This window comes from Oncorhynchus clarkii, chromosome 16, assembly GCF_045791955.1.
Source record: "Oncorhynchus clarkii lewisi isolate Uvic-CL-2024 chromosome 16, UVic_Ocla_1.0, whole genome shotgun sequence".
NCBI lineage: Eukaryota > Metazoa > Chordata > Actinopteri > Salmoniformes > Salmonidae > Oncorhynchus > Oncorhynchus clarkii.
Window position 1 is genome coordinate 13,202,880 of NC_092162.1, and position 23,346 is coordinate 13,226,225.

At 43.6% G+C, this 23,346-nt stretch overlaps 1 protein-coding gene and 1 non-coding gene across 9 annotated transcripts in view; both read right to left on the bottom strand.

Moving 5' to 3' along the window:
- The window catches only part of LOC139367988 (1-phosphatidylinositol 4,5-bisphosphate phosphodiesterase epsilon-1-like), a 76,864-nt gene that overhangs the window by 23,265 nt on the left and 30,253 nt on the right, over positions 1-23,346 (bottom strand). For 7 of the 8 annotated variants that reach the window (XM_071106449.1, XM_071106448.1, XM_071106447.1 and 4 more), the window contains exons 2-3: positions 17,382-17,631; positions 1,813-2,129 (exon numbers count right to left, since the gene is read on the bottom strand). In XM_071106449.1, coding sequence (XP_070962550.1) covers positions 1,813-2,129; positions 17,382-17,631 — 567 coding nt within the window. Of the gene's footprint in view, positions 1-1,812; positions 2,130-7,234; positions 7,448-17,381; positions 17,632-23,346 lie in introns of those variants that run through there. The other variant, XM_071106451.1, reaches the window with a different exon arrangement.
- On the bottom strand, positions 20,460-20,533 carry trnaa-ugc (transfer RNA alanine (anticodon UGC)). Its single transcript has one exon. It is a non-coding gene; the product is annotated as a tRNA-Ala (tRNA).

The following is a 23,346-nucleotide window of genomic DNA, read 5'->3' on the forward strand; positions in this document are numbered from 1 at the left end:
CAGGACATGTGAATTGTTTGGGAACTATAATTAATGGAAATATCTTGTAGGGGTTGATTCATTTTTCCTTAGAGCAAATCAAGTATGACATTTTAAAGTTGAAATTACAAACTTTACAAGCCTTCGTAAACCTAAACAACTTTGCATTTCCTGCTGTGCAAAATTCTCAGCAACACAAGAGCAATCAAATGAAGAACCTACATCTGTACACACCCTGAGAAGCCAGTAGGCTTAAAAAAACAACACAACACAGATCCAATTACCGGGTTATGTAAGACATAAAGGGGGGGGGGGGGGGGGGGGGGGGAAGACTTCAGTTTGATTCCCTCCAGAGAGAAAACTTCAGACACTAAAAAGTTACAGCGCCATCACAGACAAATAGATATCATCCGCCTTCTCCTCCCTCGTTTCCAGGAACGACTGACAATGAGAGACGGCACCGAAGTGATCGAGAGAGAAACATGACATTCCACTTCTCCCTCTCCCAAGTGTCTGCAGTACATAACTATTTGAATCCAGACTGTGTTACATTACAGCCATGTCCCTCAGCGCTATAAACAGTGTCGGCGGTGAACATGAAAGCACCGGTAGGCCGTAGATTAGAGGCAGGTGCACTCTGTCCGAGTGGCTGATATTCTAGACGGCACGACTCCCGTCCTCCCATGGATGAGTCCATATTAAAAAGGTGGGAGATCAGTCGGCGGTGATCAAAAATGGTCTCTGCCTGTTATGTGGCGTCCCTTTGATACATAGGGGATACATCAGAATGACAACCCGAATCCACTGGACTAAAAACCCAACGGCACTCGGATTCCAATATGATACCGTATAAATCAAATAGGCTACACAATAACAATGGAAGTATAATTCCAGGAATAAATATTTTGGTGAGATGCCAATAACACCATTTGACCAGTGATCAAAAACATACAACGTGCTTACAATCTTGTTTTCTTTGTCGAGGTTCAGTTTCCCCCATGATGGAACGATGACATAATCAAGGTTGACAGAGTTATTACAAACTCACCACACGACCATTTTGTGTTTGTCAGAATTAACCGCTCCAGACAGCTATTTCGGCTCTAACAGCCTGCCCAGTTTCTCTGATCGGTTCGTGGAACTGGGGCACAGCAGGTAACCACACACATAGTGAGTCCATCTCTACCATGCTGCGGAGGTTATGTCAGACTCGGTCTCTGTTGAGAAGAGTCACTCATTTGATTGTAGCTCCGCCATATGCCCAAAAATGGTTAGGATGCACATTTGGGGAAATACAATTCTCACTTAATAAAAACCAGCTTATGTTAAGCCATGAAACATAAAGATGACATCATTTCCACTCTCCTCCGTGTGCTTGGGACTGACCTCATTCCGATGCTGCCGTAATGTTTTTCTTAATTGTTAATTCTCAAAGTCAATCAGCGTAGAGGGAAGCTCAAAGAGCTCCGTTTAGGAGTGTAATTTGACACTAATCACCGCAGGTGTGGGAAACAAACTGGCAGAATAAGACCAATCAAACACAGTACACCACCGGGTGGTCAATTCCACAAAAATAATAACTAACAATTAACATTACCATGAAGGGAGATCTTTAATAACCTTACACCATAGGGCTCTCCAATCCTGGTCCCGGACAGCAACAATGTGTGCAGGCTTTTGTTCTAGCCCGGCATTAACACACCTGACTCAACTAATAGATTAATCATCAAGACCTTAATTAATTCAACCCCATCCTGCAGATATTTAGGACCAAGATTGTTACTAACCACTCAACGCAGTCACATTAGTCCAGCCTCTCTTCACCAGTCTCACCTCATTGAACCGCGTGACTAGGTCCTCCACAGTGTTCCTCTGGGTCTGTATGGGCATGGCCGGGGCCGACAGCGAGGCCTTGAGGCTGGGGTGCAGGCGCCTGCTGCAGTCGGGGCTGCCCAGGTCCCTGGTGAAGAAGCAGAGGTAGTCCAGGGGTAAGATGCGTCGGTACAGCTGCTGCTCCTGCTCCGTCAGGATGCTGGCGATCTCCTCGGGGAACTGGATCAGGTGACGCAGCTCGACCAGCTCCTTGCTGATGCCCGTCACGTTGGACGGGACTGCGCTGGACGCTGACATGTTGCTGCACAGCTGACGCTCTGAGAGAGACAGACGGGTGAGAGATGTACACAGTAAACTAAAAAGTATCTTCCAACGTCAATTCCCAGGTAATATTAAACATGGGAGGAAAGCTGAACCCCGCTGCTTTTCAGAATACAAAACACGTCGAAAACAAACTCCCTAGATCAGACAAACTTCTAAGTGACTCCCACATTTCCACCCGAGTGGCAGAAGTGCGTGTTTGGGTTTTCGTACAGGAGCCATTAGCCCCGTTTCCAGTGTGTTTACACACCCTGAGAACACACACCACAGCTCTGCTGTCTCTGCTCAGAGATAAATGGCTGTGTGCTCTGTTGGTATGGTGGACCGGGGGACCGGTGCAGAAATACCATAAATACAGGGAATTAGATGCCCCTCTGGACATCGTCAGCCCTCAGCCGCCACACACCACCGCTGGATGTCCTGGGAAACCTTTTGATATGTGCGCCAGGTAGCCATGGCTACCGCAATAACTGGCGGTGAGAAAATAAATAAATAAGTCGGCCATTTATATTGGTTGATTTGTGCATCCGGCGCAGTCTCTCAACTGCTCTCGGTAATGAACATTGTGTGCGAGTGTGGATTTGTGTGCCGTTTACATTGTGAGATTGACGCGATCTATCATGCTGCGGCCTAGAGCGGAGTCTAACTAAACACAACATCCCGCAGGCTGCACTAGGACTTGTGGTAAAAAAAAAAAAAAAAATGCTAAAAAAAAGTCAGACTTAAAAGAGACAGTTCCAACAATAAGAAAAAGGGACCATCCCGCCACTGTTTGGGTAAACAGCTGAGGGATGGCGATAGAGAAATGTAACTACTCAAATTCATAGACAGAGCTATGGATGAAAAGGACTGACCATCTATGAGATCAAAATGACAGTTTTAACCCTGTTTTGAGGCTAGTAACATAAGCCTGTGTTTTTGGATTCTGATGGAGTAAGATGGTTGAACTAAGCTATTAAGGCATTTATAATTTGGGCCTATATTCTGGAAGAATAAATGGCTACATATCATGAATTTAAAAGTCTAAAAATGGACGTAGCCACTGCAGATTACCCCTTTAAAATGATACTGAAGTGGGTTGAAATATATAAAGGGCCCCGCTTTATAGCCAGAACATAATCAGAAAGTTCTAGAACGGCGTAAAAGCAGAACGTAAACAATCATTTGATTAATTCTTATTATTTTTAGAAACTTGATAAAGGGGGCTCGGTGTTTTATTGGGCCCCCATATAACAGTTGAAGCTCAAACATTGCCATTGACCATATTAGCCATTTTATCCTTGCAGTCAATAACACTACTCTCCCTTAAACAAGAGCAGCATTTGTTTCGGTTTTATAACGCTATAAATCATTGACTTCTTATCAAGTTAATATCTCAAAACTAATATTGAACATTTAATTTAAAAAAAGCTGTGCGGCATATGGTCCTGGAAACATTTTCAACAAATCAACGTCTGTTATCATCCATCTCCAACATCTGCTCAATGTCCTCTTTTTATGAGCTACCTTTTGAAGTGGAAATAAATTGCATTTGATTATGTAGTACAATACTCCGGGGCTAAGTGTCTCCCGCTCCCTAATCTTTATGCACGATGCCCTACTCAAAGCACAGCATAAGCCTTGCATAAAAGCCTGGTAAAGCAGGGCTCATGGGAGATTGTCTGCAAAGATCCTGTTTTAGAATAGACCCGGTTGCATCCTAAATGGCTCCTTATTCCTATATAGTAGTGCACTAGGTTTGGCCAGGTCCAATAGGGCTCTGGTAAAAAGTAGTGCACCATATAGGGAATACCCAGGCTGCCTAGGTGGCTAGTCCAGGCTGTAGCCTAATGTACGGTGGGGAGAACAAGTATTTGATACACTGCCGATTTTGCAGGTTTTCCTACTTACAAAGCATGTAGAGGTCTGTAATTTTTAACATAGGTACAATTCAACTGTGAGAGACGGAATCTAAAACAAAAATCCAGAAAATCACATTGGATGTTTTTTTAAGCAATTAATTTGCATTTTATTGCATGACATAAGTATTTGATACATCAGAAAAGCAGAACTTAATATTTGGTACAGAAATCTTTGTTTGCAATTACAGAGATCATACGTTTCCTGTAGTTCTTGACCAGGTTTGCACACACTGCAGCAGGGATTTTGTCCCACTCCTTCATACAGACCTTCTCCAGATCCTTCAGGTTTCGGGGCTGTCGCTGGGCAATACGGACTTTCAGCTCCCTCCAAAGATTTTCTATTGGGTTCATGTCTGGAGACTGGCTAGGCCACTCCAGGACCCTGAGATGCTTCTTACGGAACCACTCCTTAGTTGCCCTGGCTGTGTGTTTTGGGTCGTTGTCATGCTGGAAGACCCAGCCACAACCCATCTTCAATGCAGTCGTCCTGTCCCCTTTGCAGAAAAGCATCCCCAAATAATGATGTTTCCACCTCCATGCTTCACGGTTGGGATGGTGTTCTTGGGGTTGTACTCATCCTTCTTCTTCCTAAAAACACAGCAAGTGGAGTTTAGACCAAAAAGCTCTCTTTTTGTCTCATCAGACCACATGACCTTCTCCCATTCCTCCTCTGGATCATCCAGATGGTAATTGGCAAACTTCAGATGGGCCTCGACAAGCGCTGGCTTGAGCAGGGGGACCTTGCGTGCGCTGCAGGATTTTAATCCATGACGGCGTAGTGTGTTACTTATGGTTTTCTTTGAGACTGTGGTCCCAGCTCTCTTCAGGTCATTGACCAGGTCCTGCCGTGTTGTTCTGGGCTGATCCCTCACCTTCCTCGTGATCATTGATGCCCCACGAGGTGAGATCTTGCATGGAGCCCCAGACCGAGGGTGATTGACCGTCATCTTGAACTTCTTCCATTTTCTAATAATTACGCCAACAGTTGTTGCCTTCTCACCAAGCTGCTTGCCTATTGTCCTGTAGCCCATCCCAGCCTTGTGCAGGTCTACAATTTTATCCCTGATGTCCTTACACAGCTCTCTGGTCTTGGCCATTGTGGAGAGGTTGGAGTCTGTTTGATTGAGTGTGTGGACAGGTGTCTTTTATACAGGTAACGAGTTCAAACAGGTGCAGTTAATACAGGTAATGAGTGGAGAACAGGAGGGCTTCTTAAAGAAAAACTAACAGGTCTGTGAGAGCTGGAATTCTTACTGGTTGGTAGGTAATCAAATACTTCTGTCATGCAATAAAATGCAAATTAATTATTTAAAAATCATACAATGTGATTTTCTGGATTTTTGTTTTAGATTCCGTCTCTCACAGTTTAAGTGTACCTATGATAAAAAATGACAGACCTCTACATGCTCTGTAAGTAGGAAAACCTGCAAAATCGGCTGTGTATCAAATACTTGTTCTCCCCACTGTACATCCTGCTGAGGAGACGTCCTCTGTGATCACACTCGGCGTCTTTCTGTCAGCCTGTGTCACGGCCCCTGTCTGTACAACAATATACTTCAGAGCTGTATTCAGGGTGCTTAAAGGCCATAGGTCAGATCCTCAGGAAAGAGAGTTAAGACCTGAGTCGAGAGAGTTCTTTCCCTTTGCCCCTCTGTGATATTTCCTGTGTGAGGAGCAAGTCGGTAGGATGCTTATTGGCGTGACGAAGGAGAATAACAGAATGTAAACCATTACAAAACCGGATCAAGAGAAGCTTGCAATTACTGTAGCTTGAGCCATGCCATGATGAATCACCTGGCTATTTATACTGACCTGAGCAGAGCACAGAACCTTTACATGTCTGACGTTACTCACTGCTGCAGTGATGACAATCACAACTACAGTAGGGGATGAATCAAACAGGTGCACCAAGTCGGAGATCATTATTTTATTTGATCTAAAACCAGCCCGGTTATATACACATTTCTTTATTATGATAAATTGACTTTACCCATATCGGTCTCATGACAAGGGCCTAACACAACACCCCAAAACATTATTTAATCAATCAAATGCATTTATAAAGCCCTTTTTACATCAGCGGATACAGACTATAACCACGACACCTGACCAGAGTCTCTCTAAAGCCCAAACCACACAACAAATTCATGACATCAAAAATACTGTTTCAAGTCAACAAATCCACATCATTCAAAACAACATTGCAACAGACTGTAGAGGAACAGAAGTCTGTCCTTGGAGCTCAAAATAAAACATGCCATTACAAACCAGGACATACTGTGACCAGCCAGTCCTGGTAAACTAGCCACAGACAGAGACAGGAGTAGCAACAGTCTGTGACAGCTCTGGAGACAGAAACTCTGTGGAGACAAGTGTCAACCCACAGGAGTAGGCTAGCTATAGAAACTGAAGAAATCTAATCACACACACTTGAGAAGGCTGCTAAGGTGCAGGCAGATAGCTTACTGTTGGGTGAAAAGAGCCTCCACACACTCACAGTATAGTCACAGTATACTCCACACTCACAGTATAGTACACACTCACAGTATACTCCACACACTCACAGTATAGTCACAGTATACTCCACACTCGCAGTACAGTCACAGTATACTCCACACTCGCAGTACAGTCACAGTATACTCCACACTCTTACAGTATACTCCACACTCTCACAGTATACTCCACACTCACAGTACAGTCACAGTATAGTCCACACACTCACAGTATAGTCCACACACACAGTACAGTCCACACACTCACAGTATAGTCCACACACTCACAGTACAGTCACAGTATAGTCCACACACTCACAGTAGTCCACACACACTCACAGTAGTCCACACACTCACAGTAGTCCACACACTCACAGTATAGTCCACACACTCACAGTACAGTCACAGTGTAGTCCACACACCCCCAGTACAGTCCACACACCCCCAGTGCAGTCCACACACCCACAGTACAGTCCACACACCCACAGTACAGTCCACACACCCACAGTACAGTCCACACACCCCCAGTACAGTCCACACACCCCCAGTACAGTCCACACACCCCCAGTACAGTCATAGTATAGCCCACACACTCACAGCACAGTCCACACTCACAGCATACTCCACACACTCCCAGTATAGTACATTCCATAGGACTACAGCACTGAATCTTTTGTCTCTAGACGGTTTCATTTAAAGCCCACTTACTGATCAGCTTGAAGTCCATCCTGTGGGAGTGCTTCATGGCTGAGCTGCGGACGGCGGGAGCAGCGTTACTGTTAGCTCCGTGGTTGTTCACACAGCACCGGCGAGGTGCACTTGTCCACATCAGGAGCGCCAGCTGCTCTCCAGCTCTCGTTGCTCTGCTGCTCCCCGAGCTGACACGCTACAAATCTCACAGCCATGCGCCAGCAGCCAGCCCCCCCACCTCCAGCTAGAACACCCCACACAGAGAGACACCGATAGCCCCAACACTCCTCCCTCCCCCTTCCCCTTCCCTCCCCCAGCTCCTCTCTGTGAGGTCAGTTTACATACACATGAAGACTATACATGTCCCTCCACAGAGGGGGAGTCAAGTATCTAAACATGTAGTCTAGAAGCCAAATATGACTAATTACAAAGTGGAGGGAAATCTCAGAGAAAAGGAGTGTACCATTGATTTATTGGCGGTCGTAAAATGGTTTTCAGATAAATATATTCGGATAAAGCTTAGTCACTCCCCAGTCCAAAGGAACATTTAAGTCTGACTAACAGAATATCAAGGTAATACTCAGTGCTGCCAGAATGCATGTGGTAAGCTGGCATTTTCCCCAGCACTTTTCACTTAGGTGGGGCAGCGCCTCAACTTTTCTGATTTAGTTTAATAAAAAAATATTGATGCTAATGTGTTAAAAAAAAAGGCGCAACGTGTGTTTATTTTGTTTTCTTAAACAAATTCCCTCATGATTGGTCAACTCACGCACAATTTCTCTGTCCTTCACATCGGAGTGCTGCTGCAGGCTCTGTGTATGTCTTGAGAAATCCGATTTAAGGAACTCGCGCTCTCCACTTTCCTCTGGTAGCTTATTTATTTAGCAAGCGTGACAGCCACACATCCCCCGCAGTTAGCTGTTTTCACAACGCCAAAATAAATGAATATACAATTTATTTATTACTTTGGGGGGACCTTGCATGTTGCCTTGCAATACGCCACTGATAACACATCATTCACACTACTACTCTCTGTCCCTCTGGCCAGGGTAAACAAAGCACTAACATTAAGTATTTATAGCCCAGTTATTTGTGTTAAGAGTAAACTTGAATTACTCAATAAACACAATAGCTGACAGACTGAGATAATTGTTTTATTAGGCCTACAGTTGCGTAGGGCAGGCCTACACAATGCAAACCTGTATGACGCAAGCTCAGCCTGGTGAGTGCCATTGTCCAATCATGCTGGCTGTCTGTGCAGAGGAAAACCCTCTCCCTGTTAGTCTAGCTTTAAAAAAACAATCCATATGAATTGATGTGAAACAAGTACAGGTTGCCGCAGTTTGACAGGGTTTTCATCCTCCCCAAACCCAGGAGTTTTTCCAGGAGAGTTTTTCAAACCATGTGACCGGATGACAAAAACACTGGTCCCATCATAGCCCATATTAAAACTTTTAACAACTGATAAACACCTTCATACCATATAAGGTCCAGTTTTACCTGGATTGACTACCAGATAAGGAAAAAAACTCTTGGACCCAGGTTTTTGGTTTTTTTCCCCACCACTCTGGGACCTGTGATGTCATCTCTGTAAGGCATGAGGTCATACATCATTGACAGCCTTAAAAACTGGAGACTTCCCCCGTCCATGTCGCCAAATATATGGTTCAAACACACAATGTATATCAACAGCCTGTTGGGAGGAAGCCAAACAGTATTTCCCTGAAATTAGTCATTTAAACCACATTTAGACAATATGATCTGTAAGACAAAAGACTTCAAGCTTCACCCTATTCAGTACACAAACAAAAAAAACTGAACATGGCTTTTCATATCATGACTACTCAAAAGAGAAGGAAAGGCTTAATTGTTTAACCCACACCTGCTTTTTGTCCGTCCACAAGCAGTTCAACATATACAACGCTAGCTGACAACCTGGGCTGACAAGCATCCTCTCTAACCTCTCGCCATGTGGATCTGCACTTCAGACAAAACAAGCGCTTTTCATTCTAGCATACTGGTGGATCTCGCTGTACTTTGACCTGATCTTGACCTGGCTATTCCAGTCAGCATTTTTCTGAAGCCGTTCTTTGCGTTTGCAGCTGCCAGTATGACACACTCAACCCTCATAACAATAACGACGAGGGTGGTTGCAAATGTCCTCAATCCACATACAGCACTGACGTCACCGAGTCTCTCGGTCATCGGCGTGCCTCTGAACATCTAAGTTTGAAACGCCTTTATCAAGTGTTAGAATGCTTCTGATCATTTGGCATGATTTAGAAATATTCTATTAAAGTCCTACGCCCTCACAAATGCCAGTCATAAAATGAGATTGTTCCCATCTCTAAATAAGTCGCTCAATAGCCCTCTACACCTCACTGTATCTGTTCTCTACTTATTACAGTAGATAGTCGCAGTAACACTGCTCTTGGCTGGAAGGCTACAACAGCATTTTAACATCAGTGACCATGTACTGAAGGGAACATGACAGTAACAGTATGTAGCCAATTGGAAGAAGGCCAGGAAGAGGAGAAGACGGGTGGATCCCAAAACAAGCCTCACTGACCTCACCCTTTGAAGAAAGGGTTAATACAATGTTTTTCATATTCCAGAGATGAGAACAAGATCGCAAGGCGGTGATGGACTCATCCACTGTGTGTGGTACAGTCCCAACCACACTCAGCCTCCACTTCAAACAACACAAACCCCAGACTGACATTCTATTATGAAAAGACTCTTCCACAGAGGAAAACATCAACTGGACTCCTGAGGGAGACTGCCGTATATAGAGATCATCATCAATCTGTATATCAAAGGCGACGGATGTGCTTCGGGCCAAATGCTCTTAGTTATCAGAACCGAGTCTGCAAATCAAAACCGAGGCAGGTAGAGTCTACATGTATTCTGCGGGCTTTGACTCAAAACCTTTGCTGTGGATCATACTGTACGAATAAGAGAAGTACTGGAGTAAACTGCTATAGTTTCTAAACCTGCTGGGTGAATACATTCTCCAGTCCATAGCATAGCCTAACATCGGGGGTCTCTTTCTCCAGTCCATAGCATAGCCTAACATCGGGGGTCTCTTTCTCCAGTCCATAGCATAGCCTAACATCGGGGGTCTCTTTCTCCAGTCCATAGCATAGCCTAACATCGGGGGTCTCTTTCTCCAGTCCATAGCATAGCCTAACATCGGGGGTCTCTTTCTCCAGTCCATAGCATAGCCTAACATCGGGGGTCTCTTTCTGCAGTCCATAGCATAGCCTAACATCGGGGGTCTCTTTCTCCAGTCCATAGCATAGCCTAACATCGGGGGTCTCTTTCTCCAGTCCATAGCATAGCCTAACATCGGGGGTCTCTTTCTCCAGTCCATAGCATAGCCTAACATCGGGGGTCTCTTTCTCCAGTCCATAGCATAGCCTAACATCGGGGGTCTCTTTCTCCAGTCCATAGCATAGCCTAACATCGGGGGTCTCTTTCTCCAGTCCATAGCATAGCCTAACATCGGGGGTCTCTTTCTCCAGTCCATAGCATAGCCTAACATCGGGGGTCTCTTTCTGCAGTCCATAGCATAGCCTAACATCGGGGGTCTCTTTCTCCAGTCCATAGCATAGCCTAACATCGGGGGTCTCTTTCTCCAGTCCATAGCATAGCCTAACATCGGGGGTCTCTTTCTCCAGTCCATAGCATAGCCTAACATCGGGGGTCTCTTTCTGCAGTCCATAGCATAGCCTAACATCGGGGGTCTCTTTCTCCAGTCCATAGCATAGCCTAACATCGGGGGTCTCTTTCTCCAGTCCATAGCATAGCCTAACATCGGGGGTCTCTTTCTCCAGTCCATAGCATAGCCTAACATCGGGGGTCTCTTTCTCCAGTCCATAGCATAGCCTAACATCGGGGGTCTCTTTCTCCAGTCCATAGCATAGCCTAACATCGGGGGTCTCTTTCTCCAGTCCATAGCATAGCCTAACATCGGGGGTCTCTTTCTCCAGTCCATAGCATAGCCTAACATCGGGGGTCTCTTTCTCCAGTCCATAGCATAGCCTAACATCGGGGGTCTCTTTCTCCAGTCCATAGCATAGCCTAACATCGGGGGTCTCTTTCTCCAGTCCATAGCATAGCCTAACATCGGGGGTCTCTTTCTCCAGTCCATAGCATAGCCTAACATCGGGGGTCTCTTTCTCCAGTCCATAGCATAGCCTAACATCGGGGGTCTCTTTCTCCAGTCCATAGCATAGCCTAACATCGGGGGTCTCTTTCTCCAGTCCATAGCATAGCCTAACATCGGGGGTCTCTTTCTCCAGTCCATAGCATAGCCTAACATCGGGGGTCTCTTTCTCCAGTCCATAGCATAGCCTAACATCGGGGGTCTCTTTCTCCAGTCCATAGCATAGCCTAACATCGGGGGTCTCTTTCTCCCCATTTACCACCTCAATCCAACCTCGCACGACAGCTACCGGCATCTCAATCAAGTCCTACAAAGGGCTCTATCGGCTTTCAGTTCTGGTATTGAACGAATGCCGTACGCCTTCCCGGACTCTATATCAAAGGAATGCTCCTGCAATTAATATTTGGACGGCAAGGATGGCGAGGGGGCTAGTGACTCAATGTGTCAAAGCCGCATCAGACGGCCTGTCACCTGGCCTCTGTCCAGCAGGATTTTCGTCCGAGCCAGAGGGGGGATAAGCTTACAGCGCTCTCTCTTTGTGTGTGTGGGTGTTACATCATCGTGCTAGACAGGCCCACGGGAGACTTCAAGGTGAAATCATCACTGTAGAGCGTGAGAGAGAGACAGAGAGACAGCACGAGAGACTCTCGCGAGAGACACAAAGAGACACAGAGAGTGTGTGGGCCAGCCAGAAAGAAGGCAGACGTCAGCCAACATCAGATTAGACTAGGAGACAATCAGGGAGAGAGGGGAAATAAAGTACTTGTGCTAATCAAAGGAGAAAAGCAGCCATCTTTGAAGTGCATATTGCGTTTTTAATTTTCTAGCTTTTCTGATTTGAACGAGGTGCAGAGTTGAACCTCAGCGTGACTCACTGCAGGCACTTAGCTAAACTAGGGAGAGTGAAGAGATTAGCGTGGGTTGTTTTTCTCATTAGTTGGCACCATCAGTCTCATCAACACAAGGATTGATATCTAATATCTCTGAATAACAACGTTGGAAAACCCACACTAACAAATAAAGAACTTTAGAGAACATAAGATTTGAACAGTTCTGAATGCTCCAGGCCTTAAGTTAGTGATAAGGTGCTAGAAATAGCTCAATTAATGAGTAGGCTTTTTAGTGATTCACAGGCTTCACAAGTATTGGGTAAGTCTAAAACAACAAATTATACGACCACAGGGCCCAACGTGCCGAGTGCCTGGCCTAGGTTAGACAGACAGACAGACATGTCCTCTCTCACATGGCCCGATGCGGCCAGACCTGAGCTAGCCAGCATGTGGGAAAAATAAGAGAGCAGATCACTGGGGAATACATGACTAATGAGAACCTCTTCTATTCTATTAAACTGCAGTTCAAATATCAGGAGCAACCCACAGGAACACACAGACCTTCCCTTCTGGAACACGAGCGGGGACAGAGAGCGAAGTCAGACAGAAATACAAGCCAATTCAAGTTCTACCTAGGTAATCTGAAGTTCAGACCACTTTCTGTTAAACTGCTATAAACTGTGTGTGGTACAAGATGCATCCAAAAAAGGTTTAGTGTCATTGTAGTAGTCAGTATGCTGCATTATTATGAGGACACAAACCACAGAGGGACTTCTGGGCCCTTCTGAGGGACCTTCTCAGATTTAACAGAACATTGGCTGATCACACACACATACCCTGTATTGTATATTTCTTTCTTTTTGAAAGAAGAGCAAGTTTTTTGTCCATTAAAATACCATCAAATTGATCAGATGTTGTAAATGACTATTGGAGCTGGAAACAGCAGATTTTTTATGGAATATCTACAGTTGAAGTCGTAAGTTTAAATACAACTTAGCCAAATACATGTAAACTCAGTTTCACAATTCCTGACATTTAATACAAGTAAAAATTCCATGTTTTAGGTCAAGTTAGGATCACCACTTTATTTTAAGAATGTGAAATGATGATTTATGATTTCATCACATTCCCAGTGGGTCAGATGTTTACATACACTCAATTAGTATTTGGTAGCATTACCTTTAAATTGTTTAACTTGGGTCAAACCTTTTGGGTAGCCTTCCACAAGCTTCCCACAGTAAGTTGGGTGAATGTTGGCCCATTCCTCCTGACAGAGCTGGAATAACGGAGTCAGGTTTGTCGGCCACCTTGCTCGCTCACGCTTTTTCAGTTCTGCCCATATAGGATTGAGGTCAGGGCTTTGTGATGGCCACTCCAATACCTTGACTTTGCTGTCCTTAAGCCATTTTGCCACAACTTTGGAAGCATGCTTGGGGTCATTGTCCATTTGGAAGACCCATTTGTGACAAAGCTTTAACCCACTGACTGATGTCTTGAGATGTTGCTTCAATATATCCACACAGCATCACGAGGAAGGAAAACTATCTATTTTGTGACGTGCACCAGTCCCTCCTGCAGCAAAGCACCCCCACAACATGATGCTGCCACCCCCGTGCTTCACGGTTGGGATGGTGTTCTTCGGCTGTTCTGGCCAAAGTTATATTTTTGTTTCATCAGACCAGAGGACATTTCTCCAAAAAGTACAATCTTTGTCTCCATGTGCAGTTCCAAACCGTAGTCTGGCTTTTTTAATGGCGGTTTTGGAGCAGTGGCTTCTTCCTTGCTGAGCGGCCTTTCAGGTTATGTCAATATAGGACTCGTTTTACTGTGGATACAGATACTTTTGTACCTGTTTCCTCCAGCATCTTCACAAGGTCCTTTGCTGTTGTTCTGGGATTGATTTTCACTTTTCGCACCAAAGTATGTTCATCTCTAGGAGACAGAACGGGTCTCCTTCCTGAGCGGTATGACGGCTGCGTGGTCCCATGGTGTTTATACTTGCATACTATTGTTTGTACAGATGAACGTGGTACTTACTGTCAGGCGTTTGGAAATTGCTCCCAAGGATGAACCAGACTTGTGGAGGTCTACAATTTTTGGGGCTCATTTATTGAGATTTCCCCATGATGTCAAGCAAAGAAGCACTGAGTATGAAGGTAGGCCTTGAAATACATCCACAGGTATAACTCCAATTGACTCAAATAATGTCAATTAGCCTATCAGAAGCTTCTAAAGCCATGACATAATTTTCTGGAGTTTTCTAAGCTGTTTAAAGGCACAGTCAACTTAGTGTATGTAAACTTCTGACCCAATGGAATTGTGATACAAGTCAAATAATCTGTCTGTAAACAACTGTTGGAAAAATGACTTGTGTCATGCACAAAGTAGATGTCCTAACCGACTTTCCAAAACTATAGTTTGTTAACAAGAAATGTGTGGAGTGGTTGAAAAACGAGTTAATGACTCCAACATTATGTAAACTTCCGACTTCAATTGTACATAGGCGTACAGAATAGAGGTCGAGCGATTATGCTTTTTCCACGCCGATACCGATACCGATTATTGGAGGACAAAAAAAAGCCGAAACCGATTAATCGGCCGAATTTTAAAATGTATTTGTAATAATGGCAATTACAACAATACTGAATGAACACTTATTTTAACTTAATATAATACATCAATAAAATCTATTTAGCCTCAAATAAATAATGAAACATGTTCAATTTGGTTTAAATAATGCAAAAACAAAGTGTTGGAGAAGAAAGTAAAAGTGCAATATGTGCCATGTAAGAAAGCTATCGTTTAAGTTCCTTGCTCAGAACATGAGAACATATGAAAGCTGGTGGTTCCTTTTAACATGAGTCTTCAATATTCCCAGGCAAGAAGTTTTAGGTTGTAGTTATTATAGGAATTATAGGACTATTTCTCTCTATACCATTTGTATTTCATTAACCTTTGACTATTGGATGTTCTTATAGGCACTTTAGTATTGCCAGTGTAACAGTATAGCTTCCATCCCTCTCCTCGCTCCTACCTGGGCTCGAACCAGGAACACATTGACAACAGCCACCCTCGAAGCAGCGTTACCCATGCAGAGCAAGGAGAACAACCACTCCAAGTCTCAGAGCAAGTGACGTTTGAAACGCTATTAGCGCGCACCCCGCTAACTAGCTAGCCATTTCACATTGGTTACACCAGCCTAATCTCGGGAGTTGATAGGCTTGAAGTCATAAACAGCGCAATGCTTGAAGCACAGCGACGAGCTACTGGCAAACCGCACAAAAGTGCTATTTGAATGAATGCTTACGAGCCTGCTGGTGCCTACCACCGCTCAGTCAGACTGCTCTATCAAATCATAGACTTAATTATAACACACAGAAATACGAGCAGTAGGTCATTAATATGGTCGAATCCGGAAACTATCATCTCGAAAACAAGACGTTTATTATTTTAGTGAAATACGGAACTGTTCTGTATTTTATCTAACGGGTGGCATCCATAAGTCTAAATATTCCTGTTACATTGCACAACCTTCAATGTAATGTCATAATTACGTAAAATTCTGGCAAATTAGGTGGCCCAAACTGTTGCATATACACTGACTCTGTGTGCAATGAACGCAAGAGAAGTGACACAATTTCACCTGGTTAATATTGCCTGCAAACCTGGATTTATTTTAGCTAAATATGCAGGTTTAAAAATATATACTTCTGTGTATTGATTTTAAGAAAGGCATTGATGTTTTGGTTAGGTACACATTGGAGCAAGGACAGTCCTTTTTCATGAATACGCACCGCATTGATTATATGCAACGCAGGACACGCTAGATAAACTAGTAATATCATCAACCATGTGTAGTTAACTAGTGATTATGATTGATTGATTGTTTTTTATAAGATATGTTTAATGCTAGCTAGCAACTTACCTTGGCTTACTGCATTCGCGTAACAGGCAATGTTACTAGTTAACTAAGGTTGCAAGATTGAATCCCCGAGCTGACAAGGTAAAAATCTGTCGTTCTGCCCCTGAACAAGGCAGTTAACCCACTGTTCCTAGGCCATCATTGAAAATAAGAATGTGTTCTTAACTGACTTGCCTAGTTAAATAAAGGATAATTAAAGGTGTTCAAAATGTATTTATTTATTTATTTTTTAAAAATCGGCCAAATCGGTGTCCAAAAATACCGATTTCCGATTGTTATGAAATCTGCCTTAATTAAATCGCCCATTCCGATTAATCGGTCGACCTCTAGTACAGAGGCTCATTATCAGCAACCATCACTCCTGGGTTCCAATGGCACGTTGTGTTAGCTAATCCAAGTTTATAATTTTAAAAGGCTAATTGATCATTAGAAAACCCTTTTGCAATTATGTTAGCACAGCTGAAAACTGTTGTGATCATTAAAGAAGCAATAAAACTGTCCTTCTTTTGACTAGTTAAGCAACATGATTTGTGGGTTCGATTACAGGCTCAAAATGGCCAAAATCAAAGCACATTCTTCTGAAACTCATCAGTCTATTCTTGTTCTGAGAAATTAAGGCTATTCCATGCTAGAAATTGCCAAGAAACTGAGGAGCTTGTACAAGGCTGTGTACTACTCCCTTCACAGAACAGCGCAAACTGGCTCTAATCAGAATAAAAAGAGGAGTGGGAGCATAACTGAGCAAGAGGACATTAAGTACATTAAAGTGTCTAGTTTGAGAAACAGACGCCTCACAAGTCCTCAACTGACAGCTTCATTAAATAGTACCCCCGTAAACAGTGAAGAGGCGACTCCGGGATGCTGGCCTATTAGGCAGAGTGGCAAAGAAAGAGCCATACCTCAGACTGGCAAATAAAAATAAAAGATTAAGATGAGCACAGACACTGGACAGAAGAACACAGACACAAAAGAACACAGCCACTGGACAGAGGAACTCCGCAGGAGTGATGGTTGCTGATAATGGGACTCTGTACGCCTATGTAGATATTCCATTCAAAAATTTCCAGCTACAATAGTGATTTACAACATTAACAATGTCTACACTATATTTCTGAAAAATGTGATGTTATTTCAAAATGGAACATTTTTGGGGGCATTTCTAAGTGACCCCAAACTTTTGAACGGTAGTAAAGATACATACATACATGCACTAGCCTCCTATAACACACACACACACCTTCTTACCTTTGAGCATGGCGTGTCCAGTGGAGCCAACGGTTACACTGGGCAAAGTGCTTCGGGCCCCGAGGGCGGCAGTGGCCTCCAACAGGGCCCCGGTCAGATGGGCATACACTGAGGTCCTCTGGGAGCTGGCACGGTACACGTACCTAGGCTGAGTCGGGCATGTCACCCTGAGACACACACATCCAGCAAAGGCTAGGAGCTTCCTGCACGGGTGCAGCAGGTTGTCCTCAACACTCAGCGCATGGTGGATCTGTGGACAGAAGAGAAGACATGTATTTATAAAAAAAAATGTTGTTTGGCCAGATACAGCTAAATTATTCAGAACAAATTATATCTTCTACAATAATGACCTGGTTAACCCTAATTATGGAGACCTGGGTTAAAGTGGAGCTCCTCTAGCTAATAATAATAATTGTGTTTGACCAGATACAACGTTATTTCACAGTAAACAAAATAAAAACTGACTGTCATCACGCTTATAGGGAAGAGCACTCAACAGCTTTTGACATTACCGATCATAGTCTGCTGCTGAAAAAACGTTTGTGTTATAGCTTTACATCCTCTGCTATATTGTGGATTGAGAGGTATAACAAAACACAGACGATGTTCTTTAATGGAAGCCTCTCCAACCTAATCCAGGTAGAGTCGGGCATACCCCAGGGCAGCTGTCTAGGTCCCTGACTTTTTATTTTTTTTACTAATGACCTGCCACTGAGTAAAGCCTGTATGTCTATGTATGCTGATGAGTCCACATCATAGACATCAGCTACCACAGCAAGTGAAATCCCTGCAACGCTTAACAAAGAGATGCAGTCAGTTTAAGAAATGCAAGTAATAAGCTAGTCCTAAATATTTGTAAACTAAAAGCATTGTATTTGGGACAAAACCATTCACTAAACCCTAAACCTCAACTAAAGCTTGTAATAACTAAAATTTAGAAATTGAGCAAGTTGAAGAGACTAAACTGCTTGGAGTAATCCTGGATCGTAAACTGTTATGGTAAAAACATAAATGTAACAGTAGCTAAGATGGGAAGAAGTCTATAGCACCTGGACTACTGCCCAGTCATATGGTCAAGTTCCACAAAGAGGAACATAGGTACTGTAGATCTGTAGTGGTAGAGTAGTGGTGTAATAACGTGTTGTATGACGTACCGTTTAATGTATTTTTATATAATACCCTTAATCTTGTTTGGACCCCATGAAGTGTAGCTGCTGCCTTGGCAGCAGCTAATGGGGATCCTTAATAAATACAAATACTACTCTATTTGAGTATAGAGGAATCCCCTTATCCCTAGCGGATTTGCATAGCATGCATGTTTTACATATGATACATAAACACAGCTGGGACCCTTTTACTATACATATATTATTACCCGACATCTAATTTCTTCTTCTGCAGCCTCAAAATGATGAGCAGGCTGATCAAGCCTTTGGTATGTATAAACAAGGTTTTAAAAGTTAAAATGACACACTCCAACTAACAAATGTAATCCTGGTAATCTTAAATCCACCCGGGGTTACGTAACATTTGTAAAGATCAGAAGAGGTCTTCATAATGTCTTCCTTCTGATATCCAAAGAGAAGGAAAAGAGCTGAGGTAAAGGACTAAATCAACAGCTCGATCTTACTGGCCTCCGAGTGCATTTCATCTCACTCTGAAAACGTTTGTGAAACCAGCTGCCATTATTCTGCCATTACTACCAATCGGTTCCAGGAAAAACAGTTAGCTAAATCTTTGCCCTTCCTCTGAACAGAATGACCCTGCTAATTTGTCCTTGCTCTTCACTAGACCTACAGTATACACATGTACCGAGGTAGCGACTTAAGAGGTTTGAATGAATGGAGGACCTGAGCAGGAAGTCACTTTCCAGCACAATTATTCACTATTGCCAGACAGCATGATAAGGGAATAGAGCATTGTGCGCTCTCAGGTAAGCTCCCAGACTTTGAAGTCAGAGCAGTACTGATGACTGTTACTTCTTAGAGAGACAGCAAGACCTTTGCAGGTTGGGTTTGATTCTATTAAGAAAATATTCAGAATTATTCATCCAGTTATTTGTTATGGTAAATGTATTTTAAGGGCTGAAAAAATGTGATTCATAACATAAACCCCAAAAGCATCAGGTATCTCATGTTTCAATATCATTAGTGCAATAACACCCTCCTCTTGCCTTGTTAAAGCCAGAATTAAGTAGATTATTGTCACGGCAACCAGGATAAGCAGACAGTCTATAATACTTGGCAATTCAATTAGCTGGTTCTCATTTTTTCTCCTCTATTGAAGTGCCGCAGAACATTACATAGCACAGCTTTTACAAAAATACACAGGGTGTCTGAACTGTTCAAGAAAACAAGGGCAATTTGGATGGTCAGGTGCTACAGTAATACCAGATCATGGTGTCTCTATAATGTCGTCCTTATGATATCCTAAAGCCATTTTACATCTGAAAAGGAAATTAGCCAAGGTAAAAGGACTAACACAACAGCTTGATCTTATTGGCTTCCGAGAGCATTTCATCTCACTCTGACAACGTTTCTGTGAAACCAGCTGCAATTATTCTACCATTACTTGTCCTTTGTAACCAGACACATTAGCTGTGCTTGATTGAGCTTACCTGTTGCAATGAAACCAATAGAAAAGTCCAAACCTGGCACTCCAGACAAGCCAAAGCTCAGGTATTTGAAAGATTTCAAACCCAAATAGCATTTCAACCCAGGTCTGACTAACAGAAAGCCCCGATGCTGAAAGAAAAATGGCACACAAAAAAACAAACAAAAAAACTCCTGTTTACGATGAAAGTAGTCCAGAAGTCATGGACCCTGCAGTCACCAGCCCAGATAAACGTTCTGCTCATGGGATGGGTTTCCTGTCTGAAAGGCCAGTTTGCTGTTGTCAGATTTTAAACTGGCCCCTCGGGGCCTGAAATCTACCAGCCTGCACGTTCTGTAAATTAGGCTACAGCAGCCAGTCACAAAATTGTCAAGTTACATTTTTTACAATTTAGTCATTTAGCAGACTGGCTTATCCTGAGCAATTTACAGTAGTGAGTGGATACATTTTAATGCTTAATGTTCTGGTCCCCCGTGGGAATCGAACCCACATGCCTGGCATTGCAAGTGCCATGCTCTACCAACTGAGCCACATGGGACAGCAAAGCTGCGAAGCTCTTGTGCCCTTGTTGCCTGTGTTCCAGCAGCAGATGTATGCAAGAAAACAAACCAAGAGCCACTGTAGGCAGAGTGGTGTCCATTTGATGTTTGCCTGCCTCTCGGTGTCAAACGACTCGCTCTCTCACAGAATATGGATTCATCTTAACTAGTTAGGAAAGAGCCACGCAGGACATTCATTTCATGTATTTATTTAGCCAGAATAGTCCACTCAGTAACAATTGCCACCGTTTTCCAGGTAGTCGTGGGTTCCAGGACAGACCGAGACAGCACAAGTCCATTAACTGGCACTTATTTCTCTGAGCACAACGTCTACTCTACACACACCCAGAACATGGGCCGTTGAGAGGGATTACAACATGTCTCTCTCCAGTCTGCCTGGCAACAGCTTTAGATCGCCGTCATGCCATGCCATTCTAGATCAAAGGGATATTAGCGAAGTGCGGCCTGCATGAACTGTTGAGCTTTTTCCAAGTATTCCTCACTTGGTACAACTGGAAGATGACTACTACTCCCTCGGAGTCCCTTCATACTTCATACACTGGAATGCTGACAGACTCTGTCGAAGACCCAGTGCTGGGAATAAAAGAGAAATGGCCCAGATAGAAGCTCATCACAGTTCATAAACACCTAAAGAGAGCTTCTCTGGTCTGTCTGTCTGGAATCCAGAGCTGGCGTGTGTGTGTCCTCCATGCCTCTTGAGTAATTTGATGGTGTGTGTGGTCCCTGGCCAGAGAATCTGAACCCTGGATGGAAACCCCAACTGCCCTGTATGTGAGACTCGCCCGGCCGTGGCTCTGCAGACGCAGAGGAGCACAGGGAATGTGCCCTGTTTGATGGACACATGGCAGCTGCCTACACTACTGAGACACGTACATCAAGTCCTTACCAGTCTGACTATTCCCATCACACACACACACACGTATGTCAGTCAGTCACACATGGAAACAACATCCGCAATATGGCTCGAAATAGGAGAGATATTTTATTGTGTTTTTCGAAGAGGGGGAAATTCCCTCGATAGTCTCCTCGACTCTCAGGTTTCGTGGGAGAGCCACTATGTATACACAAATTTAAAAAGTGAACAGACATGACTGACCAACTGTCCCAAATAAACTTTGAATATAACCTAACAATATATCTTTGCTTTGTCTCTTAACATGTAAAAATCCCTCATCCATCCGATACCATACTCAAATGGCACCAGTACAGTAAACTATAGAACACATATCAATGCATTAACCCATTATCAAGGCCCAGCAGATTTCTCTGCCTGGCAACCAGCCAGTGAGCCAGCCATTCTGGGCAGTGATTAGCATGGACAGTGCACTAACAGCCTGACTCAGCTGAGCCATGCGTGGGACGTGGCCTCTATGTGACAGTAGTGACCTGTTGATCCTTTTAGAATTCTGAACCCCTCGGTCCTCTGTCATGTGACCCAAACAGAACACAGTTGTCCCCAACATGTTACAATGCTGTGCTGCCTGGCATATGAGCCCCCCATGGTGTGGAAGTGACAAGCAGGGTGGGCTAGTGTTACGGCAAGAGAGAGTGGGGTGGAGTGGGGGAGGTGGATGTATTCTGGATCAAGGCTCGGTGTATCCGCTGAAACCCGTCACATTCAGAGCTCCTCCCTAGTTTCTCAGAGCATAGGGATGCTGGCTGATATGGAATAGTACATCTCAGATTTCACCCAGATGCAATGGACGCAGGGCCGGGTCTAGCCTGTTGGGGGCCCCAAGTGAGATTTGGTTGGGGGTCCCGTCCATCTCGTGACAAAATATTTTGTGGCAGTGCAGAGAAGAATGTAAGTTTTAAAGTTCATTACCTGGAATTGTACCCATTTTGCCATTGGGTGGAGAGACATTTTTGCATATTTAAGCAAATTTCCTGCAATTCTACACATTTTGTATTAACTTATGCCATTTTAATATGATATGAGTGAGAATGACAAACAAAATTGATGAGTGCCTACTGGAGTCCCGGCATTTGTACACGTGCCCTGTGAGGCCAGGTTGGTATTAAGCAATGATTACTATAAGTTTAGATAGCTGGCTAGACTAACTAACAAAATAAAAAATTGTTAGCTGACATGGCTAATTGAGTGACTGTAGTAGGTTACTGACACAAGAGAAAAACTGATGAACAACCTCATTTCTAAATTGCACCTAGTATAGTCTAGTATTCTTAAACGTCCTCTCACTGTCAACTGTGTTTATTTTCAGCAAACTTAACATGTGTAAATATTTGTATGACCATAACAAGATTCAACAACAGACATAAACTGAACAAGTTCCACAGACCCTGGGCATCTTTCTTTTGGTGTTTTTAAGAGTAAGTAGAAAGGCCTCTTAGTGTCCTAAGTTTTCATAACTGTGTCTTTAATTGCCTACCGTCTGTAAGCTGTTAGTGTCTTAACGACCGTTCCACAGGTGTATGTTCATTCATTGTTTATGGTTCATTGAACAAGCACGGGAAACAGTGTATAAACCCTTACAATGAAGAGCTGAAGTTATTTGGATTTTTACGAATTATCTTTGAAAGACAGGGTCCTGAAAAAGGACAGCTATACACTAGAGGTCGACCGATTAATCGGAATGGACGATTAATTAGGGCCGATTTCAAGTTTTCATAACAATCGGAAATCTGTAATTTTGGGCGCCGATTTGCCAATTTTTTAATGTATTTTTTATATGTTTATTTAACTGGGCAAGTCAGTTAAGAACACATTCTTATTTTCAATGACGGCCTAGGAACGGTGGGTTAACTGCCTTGTTTAGGGGCAGAACGAAAGA